At 44.0% G+C, this 14699-nt stretch overlaps 1 protein-coding gene and 1 non-coding gene across 11 annotated transcripts in view; one reads left to right on the top strand and one right to left on the bottom strand.

Annotated features, from left to right (window-relative positions):
• PPP6R3 (protein phosphatase 6 regulatory subunit 3) overlaps positions 1 to 14699 on the top strand; it is a 128057-nt gene that overhangs the window by 43564 nt on the left and 69794 nt on the right. For 9 of the 10 annotated variants that reach the window (XM_024748902.1, XM_024748910.1, XM_024748908.1 and 6 more), the window contains 2 exons: positions 9240 to 9472; positions 13854 to 14040. In XM_024748902.1, the coding sequence (XP_024604670.1) occupies positions 9246 to 9472; positions 13854 to 14040 (414 nt within the window). In that variant the 5' untranslated portion in view covers positions 9240 to 9245. The remainder of the gene's footprint in view (positions 1 to 9239; positions 9473 to 13853; positions 14041 to 14699) is intronic. The other variant, XM_024748903.1, reaches the window with a different exon arrangement.
• On the bottom strand, positions 554 to 625 carry TRNAK-UUU (transfer RNA lysine (anticodon UUU)). The gene has a single exon. It is a non-coding gene; the product is annotated as a tRNA-Lys (tRNA).

The following is a 14699-nucleotide window of genomic DNA, read 5'->3' as shown; positions in this document are numbered from 1 at the left end:
ACCACTGCACCACCAGAGAAGTCCTGATTATACACATTCTGATTAAAGTTTGCTGGGCAAGGAAGATCGAAGGTTAAAAAAAATGGGGGTGGGGAGCTTTAAAATTTGTGACCAATTTGCCATGTCTGTCTCTGTTATAGAGTTGCTTGTAACTCCAAATTAACCAGGGTAGTTAGCTCGTTCTTAAACTGAAGCTTGTTTCTTTTTTGGCCTTTTTTCAATGGCATCTCAATATGCTCTAGAATTTCTGATTTGGAAAGGCTGTTCTCTTTGGGCATCTTGTCTGTAATGGACATATGAATAAAAAAGTAGCCACTGTCACTTGATTCAAGTTGGGTGACTCACAAACTGCATATAACTGATTTCACTTAGTAAAAACATGGGCGAGTTGGATTTTCCAAGGCTTTCCCCTGCCCTGTGTTAGTATAGAGTTCTCTTTCTAGCTCTGCTGCTTTCATACTGTTCCTGACTTGCTTAGGACCAATCTTCCTCCCTACAGTTTTATTTATTGTATTTACTTTTTGGCCACGCCGCACAGCTTGCAGGATCTTAGTTCCCTGACCAGGGATTGAACCTGGGCCCGAGCAGCAAAAGTGATGCGTCCTAACCACTGGACCACCAGGGAATTCCCATCCCTACAGTTTTAGATTAGGAACTCTTTTGGGTTATTTCAGATGACAGGTGTTCTAATCGCATCACGTTTCCTCTGGCTCTCCAGTTACATGTCACTTCTTTCTGATATTTCAGTCAGATTTGTTGACAGCTCTGCCTGGTTTCAGAGATTCAGAGAATTCTGGATGCTTGAGATGGAAAACCCTCTACTTAGAATTTTCTTATTTGTGCAGGCACACACGCGCACACACACACACACACACACACAATAGACACCTAGATCCAGCTAGGTTTTCCTTGCCTTTATTGCTTTGATCTCTAACAAGGCTCCTGGCAAAAACCTGATTGCCATTGTGTCATCCTCATTACTTGTCTTTTTTCTTTCCAACCCCTTAGTCTCACTTTAAAAAAAAACTTGTTCTTAGTATAAATAAGTCATGCTTTGCATATACTCGTATTGAAGTTTTTGAAGTTGTGGAAATTATGCACAGAAATTCATGTCCACTTGCATTTTCATAATGAGAACTTGTAGAAGGACACATCACTGTACTTTAGTGTGGACTCCATGACAAAAGTGAGGCTGGACTTTTCTTGATTGGCAGTTGGCTGTTTAAATATAAAAGTGAAGTGGGCGATTAAGATCATACCTCTTGCCTGTCCACAGCATCTTAGAGGTGTATTTGGAGTTGGCCCCAGGGTGTGGGTAGGCATTCGTTTTCTGAGGATCGTGTGTTTCCCAGGTAGCTCAGAATTCCAAGGGCAATCCATAAATTTGTATCATCTGATACCTAAGTACAGCTAGGAATGAAGAAAACATGAGAATTAGGCTTTGAGGAATTATGGGTGAAACTGGAGGGGGGATAATAATTTAATGTGAAATTTCTTAGGGAATAACTTGGTTTTCAAAGTAGAGGCTGTTGTAGGGCCTCGCCATCCTCTGTGAGTTCTTAAAACGGTCTCTGGGTCACCGCTCTTTATCTAGGCTCACCCCTGTCCAGTCCATCTTTCACATTGACAGCATTTAAACTCTAGATCTCATCTTGTTGCTCGTTTGCCTTGTCTCACCTGACCTCAGTGTCCCACCTCAGTGGTCTTGTCTTCAGCACTCCCTTCCCTATCCCACATTTTAGTCATATTCAAACACATGGCCGTTCTGGGAACAGGTTAGACCTCTTCCCCTCTCCGCCTTTGTGGGAGTACAGCGTCTGTTGAAAATGTACTTGCCACAGCTTAAATTTCGTCTCCTCTGTGTCATTTTCCTCTACTTTTCTTGAGTCATTTGTTTCTGTATACTGTGTTAATCTTTGCTATAGCTATTTTAATGTGCATTTATCTCAGTTAGAACGGACTGGCTCCCTCCCTCGCTTCTGCAGCAAGCCTGCCCGGCTCTGCTGTACGTTTGTGCATGGCTCTTTGAGATCTGGCTTTGCGTTGCCTAACCTTTCCTAGTGCCTTCTGAAAGTCTCTTTCTTATTGTTATCAGGACTTTCTCCCTGCTCTGAATTTCTTGAAGCTCCAGGGTCTATCCTCCAGGCTTGTAGGATCACCTACTGAGCCCTACCTGTCTTTTGAGGCCCAGCTTAGGCCTCATTTATAGCAAAGTCTTTTCTGTCCAGGCTCCCCTCCCTTGAGCTCCCTTTCTACAGAACAAGCTTGGAGTTTATGCCATTTATTTTCTGTATTTTCTCTGTTCTCAGTTTTATTGTATTCTTCAAGGAAGTAGGCACCGTTATCATATTACGCCTGCATTCCCCAATACAGTGCAAATTAGTGCTTTAAAAGTACCTGTTGGGGCTTCCCTGGTGGCGCAGTGGTTGAGAGTCCACCTGCCGATGCAGGGGACACGGGTTCGTGCCCCGGTCCGGGAAGATCCCACATGCCGCGGAGCAGCTGGGCCCGTGAGCCATGGCCGCTGAGCCTGCGCGTCCGGAGCCTGTGCTCCGCAACGGGAGAGGCCACGACAGTGAGAGGCCCGCGTACCGCAAAAAAAAAGAAAAGTACCTGTTGATTAATATACTACATATTAAATGGATTTTACTCCTTTATTTACTACTCTGAAAAGCTGAAATATCAAAGAAAGTTACAAATTAAAACTGGGAAAAGCATCTACAACATCTGGATGGTAGAAACTTGATTGCTTTTGATGTGTTCTTTGGAAGAAGCAGTTTCAGAGCTAATACAACGAAACTGGCCCTGAGTTTGTATTGCCCTTTCCTCTAAAGAAGTTCGTTATCTCTAACTGGCACTCTGATACTTGCTTTGATTAGTCTAGTGTTCGGGTGGGGGTGAGGGGACAACTGTATGCGTTGGATACCTTTGTTAACAATGGAGAGGCAACTACTGGGTAGACTTCCCAGTCCTTTGTGATCTTTTTCCTTAGTACTTAAAGAGAACTGCCATCAAAGCCCAACTGTTACTCCTTCCCGATGTTGCATGTTTCTGCCTCTTCGTGTGAAAACTACAGCTTTTGCCTAGGCCTTGAGTGTTGCTGTTGGGGGAGTTTATCATTAACTTATAACACAGAGCTGACCTCCCTTCAGAGTGACTCTGCACTCTGCTATTTATAGATACTTTCCTCTCTGTCCCTTCCTGGTGGCGTGCTGCTTTCAGTGTACAGAGTGGCAACCACCAACCCTTCTTCAGCCTAGCCATCCCCCCATTTGGGTCTTGTTATATGTGGCCCAACTCAGTTCTCCGCACGCCTGAATCCAAGCCCAGGGGTCCTGCAACTCCAGGTGTCTGGACACTGGCTGGCAGAAGCAGGAGAGCCAGTAAGAACAGCCTTTCAGCAGCTCGGTTTGTTCACTACACCCTGTTCCCAGGCTGCTGGTAAACTCGGCCAAAGGTTTGGGGTAAATGTGCCTGCCCCTCGCGGAGTAATAAGCACATTGTTTTGAACCTGAATGGAGGCAGTGGTGCTCGCTTCGGCAGCACATATACTAAAAAACTGAATGGAGGCAGTGAAGACTCAGTTTTCTCCGGGATCAGTGGGGAGTCTATTTTTTTTGGGGGGGAGGGGTACGCGGGCCTCTCACTGTTGTGGCCTCTCCCATTGCGGAGCACAGGCTCTGGACGCGCAGGCTCAGCGGCCATGGCTTACGGGCCCAGCCGCTCCGCGGCATGTGGGATCTTCCCGGACCGGGGCACGAACCCGTGTCCCCTGCATCGGCAGGCGGACTCTCAACCACTGCGCCACCAGGGAAGCCCGGGGAGTCTATTTTTTTATATTAATCAAACATCATTGTTCCCAACATGTTTGAGTGACCTGGGCATTTTATTTTTCATCATAATATTTTTAAATTAACTTAGAAAATGAAATAAATTCCCACAGACACGTACCTATTTTAAAATTTGGCCAGGTGTATCTCTACCAGTAATGAGCCACTTGTAGCCCTCCTGATTCAAGCTAGCATTCTCCATTATCACAAGGTAAAGAATTGGAAATTTTACCTTTTATCCCTACAAATATTCCTAGAAATTAGAGGCTAAAAAACAGTTCTCATTTTCTTGTGACCTACTTGTTTGAGTTAAGAATGTCCAAGTTGTTTCTTTTATATGTGTGTGTATATATATATATATATATATTTTAAGAATGTCCAAGTTTTTTTTTTTATATGTGTGTATATATATATATATATATATATATATATATATATGAGAATAAGCATGATTTCCCAGGTATGTTTATATTTTAAAAGAAAGGAAGACCGTGGCCCATAGCCTCTCCCCACCCATCCCACATCGGCCCTTGTGTGGAAAAGGTGGGTAACTATTGACTTTGGCTGTGGAAGGAGGTGGGGAAGATATTTTAGTACCAGGAGAGAAACTTTGAATCATAGTTGTAGCAATCATACAATTTGAGCTGTCTTGTCCCGAATGGCCACATGTGACTCTTGAGCAGCGGAAATGTGGCTGGTCCAAATTGCGATGTGCTGTGAAGTTTCAAAACACCCATATTTTGAAGACTTAGTACCAAAAGAATTACATGTTGAAATAATAATGTTTAGCTATATGAGGTTAAATAAATACATTTAAAATTAATTTTACCAGTTTCTTTTTTACTTTTTGGTGTGGCTGCTAGAAAATTTAAGCTTACATGTGGCTCACACTGTGGCTTGAGTGATGTTTCTGTTAGCACCAGCTCGGGTGACAGTGGAGGTGTTGCGTTTCTCGTAGTGCTGAGGGCCGGGGCCTCTAGAGAGTGCTGCAGGCAGACTGAGGTGTGTAGGGATTTGAACTTGGGGAGCATGTGCTTACATGCCTTTGTATAAGACCCAGAAAAAATGTGTATTATAGCTATTCCCTTCATAGCACATCTAAAAGAAATAGTATTAAAAATCTGTAACATTTTGTTGTCTTAAAGTCTTTCCCCTGTGTTATCTTAGGTGCATGCAGCTACTTCTCATGTTTGTGTAGGTTGTACTTCTTACTTTAGGTGACTGCAGCTATCTAAACTGGATGTATGTTGTGCGTGTTTGTTGCAAGACTGGAGCATGCGAGGAAGTATTTAGGGTATGGGATCTTGGGGATTGAAGTGGGCCAGTTATGGAATGGCATACCAGAGGCTGGCTTCGCGGGTGTGCGGCCTGTAGTCCCACGGGGCCCACACCCGGAAGCGTTAGCTTTCAGACTCAACATTGCTGTCTTGAGATTCTTCATAATCTTTGCATCTCTTTATGAACCTTTGAACCTTGTGCCCTGGGCCGGCCATTCCTGTGTACAGGGTTTCCACCATTGATAGCTGTTCACAGACTTGGGCTTTACAGAGTGCAGTTTACCCCACTTGGATAGAAAATTGCCAAAATTAGGCAGTTAGTACATATGAATAGGGGATTTTGTATTTTAAACTCATTAAAGTTCTTCTTTGTCATTTCCACAGTTTCCTTCTCATTTGTAGGCAGGACCATCAGCAGTTTCTCTCTCCAAAGCTCTTTAATAGTTTACCTTTTAGTGTGTTCATGGTGTCATTTTTTCTGGCCTCTGTTGGAAAGTGTTATGTTTTGCTTCTGTTATGTTGAAGGAAAACCCACTAATACCAGCTTGTCCACAGGGAGTTTCTGAAATAAATAACAGTCACGTGTTGGTATAGTAGGCTTTTCCTCTGTTTCTCATGGTTACATGATTATTTTGAATATACTTATTGCAGTTTATTACAAATGATCAGCAATGGTTTAAACCCAGGACAGCAGCAGCATCTGAGGACTTGCTAGAGGTGCAGAATCTCGGGCCTGATCCCTGCTTTCCTGAATCAGAATCTGAGACTGTGTTTTAATAAGACCCCATGGAAGTTTGGTAGCGTTGGTTTAAAGCTCACTTGACTTCAAGGGGGTGGTATGTTGATTACACAGAAGCTTCCAGGTGCTGAGTGCCGGTATGTCTCAGCCACCAGACCGGGCCTTTCTCATCTGCTCACAGCCAGTTTACTTGTTTGAGGATATTGGGGCTTAGAGAGGTGAAGTGGTTTTCCTGAGGCCTCAGTGTCAGGCAGTTGTGGAGCCAGCATTGGAATCCAGTATGTTGAGATGCTTAAGAGTCCTAACAAGGTTTGAGGAGAAAATGATGTTTATTTGATGGAAAGCAAGTGGTTGTAGGTGGTTTACATAAACCACAGTTGGGCCCTGTTCAATATACTCTACCAGCAGAGCCTTGGCAGATTCTGCAGAGGGACTGACGTCCTTCTCAAACCTCTTGCACGTGATTGAACCACATCACCATACCAGGTCCCGTGTCATAGAGACAGGTAGCACCTTTTGTTTCAGAAACAAAGTGTCACTGCTTAACTGCTTTTGAAATAAAGGTACTGTGGCCCAGGTTTTGCTTCCAAGAAGGATGATATTTTATTAATTTCACAGGACCCTTAATTAAAGCAGTTGATCTATGACGAGTAGATTTATGGATCCTTTGGTCTTATTTTATGCATATACGGTGATAATTTTCACTTGTGTCTTCAGTTATGAGGAAGGCGGAGCATAGCAGAGGTTGTGCTCTGCGGCAACTCCTGCCCACACACTCTTCAGCCCTTGTGGAGAAAACCCTATTTTCAAGGTACCTCATTCAACTTATAGAACAATTCTAGGATTTTGCAGAAAGATGGAGGGTAGTTTGCTTTTACCATTTCTCTCTTTGTCAGTATTGATTTAAAAGCCTGTGAATTGGTTTACTGTAAGAAATTGTATTCCCTCTTATCGCTAAATCCTGTTGAAGTATACCTAGGTTAAGAATTTTGAAGTGTATTTATGTTTACTAAAAGTGAGCTGTTGAAGTTCTGACTTTTTTCAGTTTCTTCAGAGTATCTTAGTTACATTTTTTAAAGGACTCCATTTACCTCAGGGCCCTGGGCAGTTGAACTTTGTAACAGTTAGTTCATACCTAGCTTGATTTTACTTCAAAGGGCACAAATAGAAGTAGGGCCAAGCCAGGGGTAACTAATTTACCAGTGCTGTTCATTTCCAGTCGATTTGCTGTTTGATTAAAAGATAGAATACATAATGTTTAAGAGTCTACTGTGGTTATATTTTATTTTTAAGTCGGTAGTATACCTACCCAATTTAAAGAAAATGCACTGTGGAAATGTATATTTTAAGGTGTTCTGATTTGAAAAATGCTATTCTAATTTAGGATAGTGGAAAGCAAAAGGAGTTAGGCATTTTAAAACAGATAGTTGCTCAAGAATTCCTTTTCTTGTGTATAATAAAATATGTATAATAACACACGATGTCGTGCGCTCAGGAGTTTGGAGGAGCTGGTTGGTCAGGTCGGCCATCCTGCTGGAATACAGACCAGATGTGTATGATGGCTCATCGTAACCTGGCCTAGGACAGGCTCTCAGATCGGCAGGCAGCGATCTTCCTCGTGGTGATTTGGGGGTGCAGGCACCTTCCTTTTGGGCTCTGCAGTCCCTTAGGGCCTTTTTTGTCATCAACATCCAGCCAGATGCCGGGTGGGATCCTCCCAGACGAGGGCTCGAACCCGTGTCCCCTGCATTGGCAGGCAGACTCTCAACCACTGCGCCACCAGGGAAGCCCACATGGAGGTTTTTATGGCTCACAGTACATTGGAGAAAACTTTGTAGTGTGGCCATATCTACCTGCCTGAGAAGTTGGGGACATGGTCTAGGTGAGTGCCTAAGGAAGGGAGAGAATGGATCTGGTAGACAGTCCCACCTGACACCACATGGCTCCGCCCCTCCAGGCAGGCTGTGAGGACTGTGGGGGACATGCCCGTGTGGGTTCAGAGATGGCAGAAAGGAATGTGTTAGTCAGCACTCTATTTCCTCTTGAGCAAGGGATGCTAAACTTCTTCTGTAAAGTACCAGATAGTAAATATGCAGGCCACCCATGGTCACTGTCACATATGCTTCTCTTAAACAACCCTTTAAAATTATCAAAGCCATTCTTAGCTTGCAGTCTGTGGGCTGGATTTGGTCTGTGGGCCGAAGTTTGCCAACACTTGCTATTTCATCACCAATTATCAGTTTTCTCTGTAAATCAGTATATGATGAGTTACCTTTATAAGGTTAAAATTTTGGAAGTCAGTTTTTAATTGAGGTAGATAATGTGATTATATCTTGATCCATATTTTAGAAGTATGACTTTGGTTTGTAGATGTTTATAGTTTTCAGTTGATGAATATGAGTGTATATCTTGTTTATAACTAGCCAGTAGTAAGGGCTTGATATGAGATTTGCTTTTGTGGTTTATTAGTACTTTTCATTATACTTTGCCTTTATGTGTGGGATTACAAAAAAATGAAAAGACATGCTACTTTAAATGAGACCTATTTTTTTTTTGAAGACTTAAGGCTAAATTGTTAACTGTGTCCAGTTTTCTGACTTCAAGTGGAGAGACCATTAGATTAGCAGAAATTCGGCTTATAGACCAAAATAAGCACATACTGACCTGATACCAGTGGGACGTGGGAAGGTATTTGAATGTCACTAATGGCTTTTCAGTCAGTGACTTTGCTGAAGTATTTAAAATAAGGACAGTGAACTCTTTTGTCTGTAGACATCCTAGGATCGAATTTTCTGTGATCAACTTTGAAGACAAGGTGTATGATTGTTCTTTAAGGTGATCTTGCTACAGTTTTTCGTTTCTTTGTTAAGAATGGCATAGGTTTTGCCATTTTATGGCTTTCAGATTTTCAGCTGTGAAAGTGCTGTCAGTGGCTAAAAGTTCTGGTTCGTGGTGGTTATTTATTTAATGTTGTAATATTCTGATGAGTACCATGTACTTAGGTCTCGATACTTGTCATTTGTTACTGAAGATACTAGTTCTGTGCAAGAATGTACGTTTCACCCTGAAGAAAGGGTTTATTTTCTTCCTTTCTCAGCACTAAATTCTTAAAGTATGGGTGGGTTAATTTTGCAGGTTAAAATCATCCCAGGTTTTATCATTCTTTCAGCATTTTCAAGTCAGAATTTTTTGTTATCAATAAAAATATTTTCTGAGAAGGAAAAAATCTTGCCAGTTTTACTTATTTAGAAAGCATTTTATAGATTCGATATGGAACTTGTTTTTCTTATGTGACCCAAGTTGACATTTTAGACTGTAAAACTAGATGGAAACTTGAAAAATTAATATGTGAAGTTGAAATTGTATTTGAAATACTCTCTGCATTTTGTTTAGAGCAGCATGTTTTGGAAATTTGATCTTCACTCATCATCCCACATAGACACACTTCTAGAAAGAGAAGATGTAACACTGAAGGAGTTGATGGATGAGGAAGATGTTTTACAAGAATGTAAAGCTCAGAACCGCAAACTTATAGAGTTCCTGTTAAAAGCAGAATGTCTCGAAGATTTAGTCTCATTCATTATTGAAGAACCACCTCAAGACATGGATGAAAAGATCAGATACAAGTAAGAAAATTCAGTCTTCTCTCTAGGGTGGGGCTGAAGTGAAGCGGGGGTAGGGTATATTATCGTCCTTGTTGTCTAGCAGCTCTGCAGGGCTGCCGTAGACCAGTTACAGAATGTTAACATGTCAAGAGCAACAGGCTCAGTGGAGCAAACAATCCGTTCTAGAACTAAGTCCAGTGAAATCACAGGATTTTTAAAGTGAACGTTCTAAATTTTGGCCAAAAGGTTTTGTCTAAGGGCAAGGTGCATTATAAACAGTGATAAAGTTTCCTAAAATACTAAGACAATCCAAGTAAGTATTTTCTCTTTTTTGCGAATAGGGAGACAGAGGTGCTGCGACTACTCACGGTCACACAGCACATCTGGGCCAGAGCTTGTCTCATGGACAGCGCTGCTGATTAAATAAGTTCTGGCCTTCTGTTAACTGAGAGTAAGGGCATGGGTCTTGGTCAACATTACTGTAGCTAAATTTAAGCAGCTAACCCCTGGGATAACTGCAGTGGATTTATCTACTTGACCACTGGTGTTGTCAGCTTATAACACTTCGTATTCGGATCCCCGGAAACTCTGCGAATATTCCATATGTATTTAAAGTGTTGGGGTTTCAGTTAGTTACTCTTCCATCTCCAACTCTATTGAAATATTTGTCCCCCCCCTCTGCCTGAAAATAGAACCAATTCAGGAACAAAACAAAAAGTCATTGATTAAGCATTAAATAAACTTAATGGAATAGGAAGAATTGTGGCCTACAGTAGATTCTCCTTTGCCCTTTTTCCCCCCGTCTGTCCCCCTTTTCAGATATCCTTTCATTTCTTTGTGGGGAGAGTTTTGCTGTCAGAGGAATAATACTTAGTAATGCTTCCAAGTTCTCATGGCTTGGATCTTCAAGGAAGTCATGTTCTCTGCCAGCCTTTAAGGTTGACAACTAGCATGCAGCACGTCTCCACTCAGAGAGCAGTACCTCAGAAAAGTAAAGGACAGAAATTTGACAGGAATAGCAGTGTACTCCTTTCGCCCCAAAGATAGATACTTTGCTACTTTGGAATTCCCTTCACAGTGAACCAGCATGTGTGGATGCTGCTTGTCGTGGGGCTTATCCTGGCTGGAGGCAGCGTGGCGTGGGCTTGGTATCAGGCCCACCCGGGATGGGTGTAGCCCTCTCCTAGGAGCTCTGAGAACTTGAACAAGAGGCTTACCCTTCTTGGATCTGTTTTCTCACATGCTGAATGAAGCTAATACTTCTTTAACTGGAGAAGAGTAAGCAAGCCTTGTGGAAATTGCTTATTTTACCAAAAAGTAGTCATGGCATCTGTTGTATTGCCATGCCAGCGTTTTTTGTGCTACCTTTGAGGTTGAGAGAGCAGGTGTGTTTCCCTGGGCATGCAGCCTTCTAGAAGGTTGGCACCATTTCGAGGGAGCATGGCTTGAGCTGAGCAGAGCAGTTCTCTGCTGCACTTCTGGCCTGGACAGAGCCACCAGCTGTGGTAACATACACAGAGCCGGATAACTCGGACAGCTGGATTAGCACAGAGCGGTTTTTCAGAGGGAATCTGAAAGCTTCTCTGGGTTAAGGTTGACTGTAGTCATCTAAGGAAATTTAGACTAGTGCTTTTTAGTTTACAGATGATGGGGTGATTTTGCTGTGTTTTGTGAAGTTCGTAACTGCGTATCAGTTACACATGTGGATTGAACCCATCACTTTTAATCCAGTGCTCATACACAAGGTGTTAAAGGTTTGTCATTTTTACAGTGACTTTTTAATCTTAATGACAGATACCTCAGTTTTAAATAATTTAGCAGAAATTTGAACAGAACTTTAAAAATAGGTCCTTAAGTAGTATTGTAAACCCAAAAGCTGAGATGCTGTTGGTCGGGTCAGGGTTCCCACAGAGGGACTTCAGAGACAAGAGGAGAGCCCGGAGGGGTGCTTCCCTCAATGTCAGGGGAGGCCAGGCTTCAGGACGGGGAGATGGGACAGGGGGCCCAGGGGATCCAGGGGCTGTGCTGACAGGCCAGGTAACCATTGGCATTTACAGCGTGGAGCACATGGGCCCCTTCAGTGCAGGTTCTCCAGGTTGGTGGACCCGGAAGCCAGGCTGCAGTGCTTCTGAGGAAAAACTGGAGACAAAGCAGAGAGTTCTTTCAAGTAGTTCCCTGGAAAAGGAGCAGAGAGAGAAAGTGGGAGCTACAGGCAGATGTGGAGCCAGGAGAGGTGTGGTGGTTTTTTTTTTTCATAGATGCGAGAAATAACGGTGTGTGTATGCGCTGGTGAGGGTGATGCAGCGCAGGGGGAAACGGGGCTGGTGTGGAGGGAGCGGGAGGTCTCGTGTTGCTCTGTGCTGGCCTCGGTCGAGAGGACAGTAGGGTGGCTTCATAGTGGGAGGAGGAAGGGGACCGGCTGGAGGTCAGGGGTACGGTTGGGCTGGACTCTCTTCCTATCGCTTCTGTGCAGCTGAGGTCAGAGAGTGGGGTGGGGCTGGAGAGGCCTTGCTGAGGGGTGCCGTGGAGGAGGTCTTGGGGTGTTTCCGAAGCTTGTTTAATCTTAGGGAGGTAGGGAGGGAGAGAGAGAGTAGCCCCAGCCTGTTCTGAACCAGAACTTTGAGGCTTTGCGTTTATGCCTGGGCCCCCACATGCGTGCTTCTTTAGCTCAGTCAGACCTCCAGGTCACCGGTGGAGAAACAGGTGAAAATTTTAAAAGCTGCCCACGCGTTCTTCTGGACCTTCTGCATCAGAATTCTGAGACTACTGTGGCTGGAGCTGGCGTCTCCAGCTTTTCCCGGCCCTTTGCCAGCAGCTTCCAAATTGGGGCAGTTGGGCTGACTCCGCCACCACCCCCGCAACCCCAGCCCCGTTGCAGCATTCGGGCAGTTTTATGAAGTAGAAGAAAAAGGGGAATTAAGACAGCTAGTATTTATTTATTCCAGGCCTCCTTCTCGGTATTTTGTATGTATTATTCTCCCCCGTGAGGTAAGGACTGTTGTCTTAGTATTGCATCCTTGGAAACTGAGGCCCAGAGAAGGTAAGTAACGTGCCTGAGGTCATACAGCTTGTAAGTGGTGGAGACAGACTCTGAGCCTAGGTGGTGTGACTCCAGAAGCCACACCTGTCGCCATTGCTTGCTCCTGCCTCCGGCACTTTGGTGACTTTGTATTGTGGGGTCTTTGAGCCCATGTGTTCTGTGAAGTGAGGAAGGCTTTAATTTGATTGAGCCAAAGCCTCCGGAAGACAGCGATTTGATAATGTGATCTTTGGGGATATTCTCATACGGTTCAGTGTTCCTCCCTCATGGCAGAGCTGCTAGGTGCTGCAGCTTCTGGTCTGTTGCCAGTTGCTTCTCAAGCCCGGCAGCTGCTTGGATGCCTCAGGGGTGCTGCATGGCTTCCGACCACACCCTTTACCCCTCTCTTTTGCCGTATAGCTGCTTCTAGCTGTTTTGTCACCTCCCTGTCCTGATCAGCATTTGAGCTTGCCACTCCCTGCTACTCACCTGGGAGGGATAAAGAGCAGAGAGGTGAACGGTGGGAGGGGGAGGGTGTAGTCTGGATGGGCCTTGGAGTCTCCACTGTTGCTCTGAGAACAGATGAGAAGTCATTTGTGGTAAAAGAAGTGAGTGGAGAAAATGCATCTACTGCCTGCTTTTCAGAGAGTGCTCTTGCGCTCAGGGGCACACGTGCTTTAGGGGTACAGGTATTTCTAGGGCCGTGGGGCCTGTGTCCCACAGCAGTGAGATTGATGGCGGGCTGATCCCAGAAGATCCTGGAAGACTGGTGTGGAGAGCTCTGTATACGGTTTTCCCACCTGGGTAACTCAGGCCGTGTCCTGTTCTCTCCTGAGTATATCAGAATATTTATTCTCTTAACATGTCATATGGACTGAACTCTTGATAGCCCAGCTTTCTAACTCTGGTTACAACCCATCTGAGAATACAGGCAGCCTGTCCAGGAACCTAAGTGTGTCTTGAATAGTTAAGAGTGCTGTGTGCAGTGCAGTTTCCTGGAAATGGGCGTCCCCCGCGGTTGTCCTATGAGCTGTGCTGCTTTGCATGCCAGAGCAGGCTGCTGAGGGCTGCGGCCCCAGGCTTTGACCTGCCCCATCGCGCCTCCTCCTCTGAGGAGGCCCCGCCCTTGCCTCCTGAGTCCCAGGTGTGCTCTAGTTTTGTTGGGTTAAAGCTTGGTTTAGAAACCATATTTTAGACACAGAAGAAAACTCACTCTATAATCTCTCTAGATTAAATTGAACGGAATGGATTGAAATTATTTTCTAATTCCCAGAAGATGACTTTATTTTTCACAGAGTTTTAGGAAACCTTTCTGGTTTGCATTTTACTTTATGTAATTAAACTGTTAATACAGATGATGATATAAGTATCCTGTTCTTCTAGGTATCCAAATATATCTTGTGAGTTGCTCACTTCTGATGTCTCCCAGATGAATGATAGACTGGGAGAAGATGAATCCTTGCTAATGAAATTGTATAGCTTCCTCCTAAACGATTCCCCCTTGAACCCACTACTTGCCAGTTTCTTCAGCAAGGTGCTAAGTATTCTTATCAGCAGAAAACCAGAACAGGTAAATATTGTTTTCCAAAAAGGTAAGTATTAGGGCTGATCATCCCCCTGAGATGATCCCCCAGTAATTTTGTTGCTTCAGTGTTCTGAGTGTGCCTTAAATCCAGGTTCTGTAAAAGGATATGTTTTAAACCTTAAGCATTCTAAATGCTTGCTGACTTAACGCTGACTTACTCGTTAATGAATACATCCTAATTTGACCTCTTCTTTTCTGAGTACCTCACATCTTGGTTTTTCAGTGTACTTTGCTTCCTCTTTTGACAGGTGGTTGGAAGCGTGAGAATGTTGGGGTCCATTTGTGAGGATGGTGTGAGGAGGGTACACACTGGGTGCTTGGTGTGTGGGTGGCATCTTAGTGACTATGGTAAAGTAACAGTTGACTTATTTTTTCTTTCCCCTAAGGATGATCACAGGTGAAACTTAAAAAGCTTTCCCATAAATGCAACTGATGGTTAGTTTATACAAATGGTGATTGTTTCTGTTTTGACTCCACTCAAAAACTTGAGCCATCTGGGTACTGACTGTCATGTGCGTACACATGGAGCTCTGCTGTTCCTGTCCGGTAGGGCTTAGCAGGAGCTCATTCCTCACTGTTAACGCCAGGAACCTCTCCCCGCTCTTCCTTCTCTTCCTTCATTATCGTGGTCATCTTCTTCATGG

This window comes from Neophocaena asiaeorientalis, unplaced genomic scaffold, assembly GCF_003031525.2.
Source record: "Neophocaena asiaeorientalis asiaeorientalis breed wild unplaced genomic scaffold, Neophocaena_asiaeorientalis_V1.1 scaffold43, whole genome shotgun sequence".
Classification (NCBI taxonomy): Eukaryota; Metazoa; Chordata; class Mammalia; order Artiodactyla; family Phocoenidae; genus Neophocaena; species Neophocaena asiaeorientalis.
Note: the sequence above shows the minus strand (reverse complement) of the source record. Positions and strands in the feature narration are given on the sequence as shown.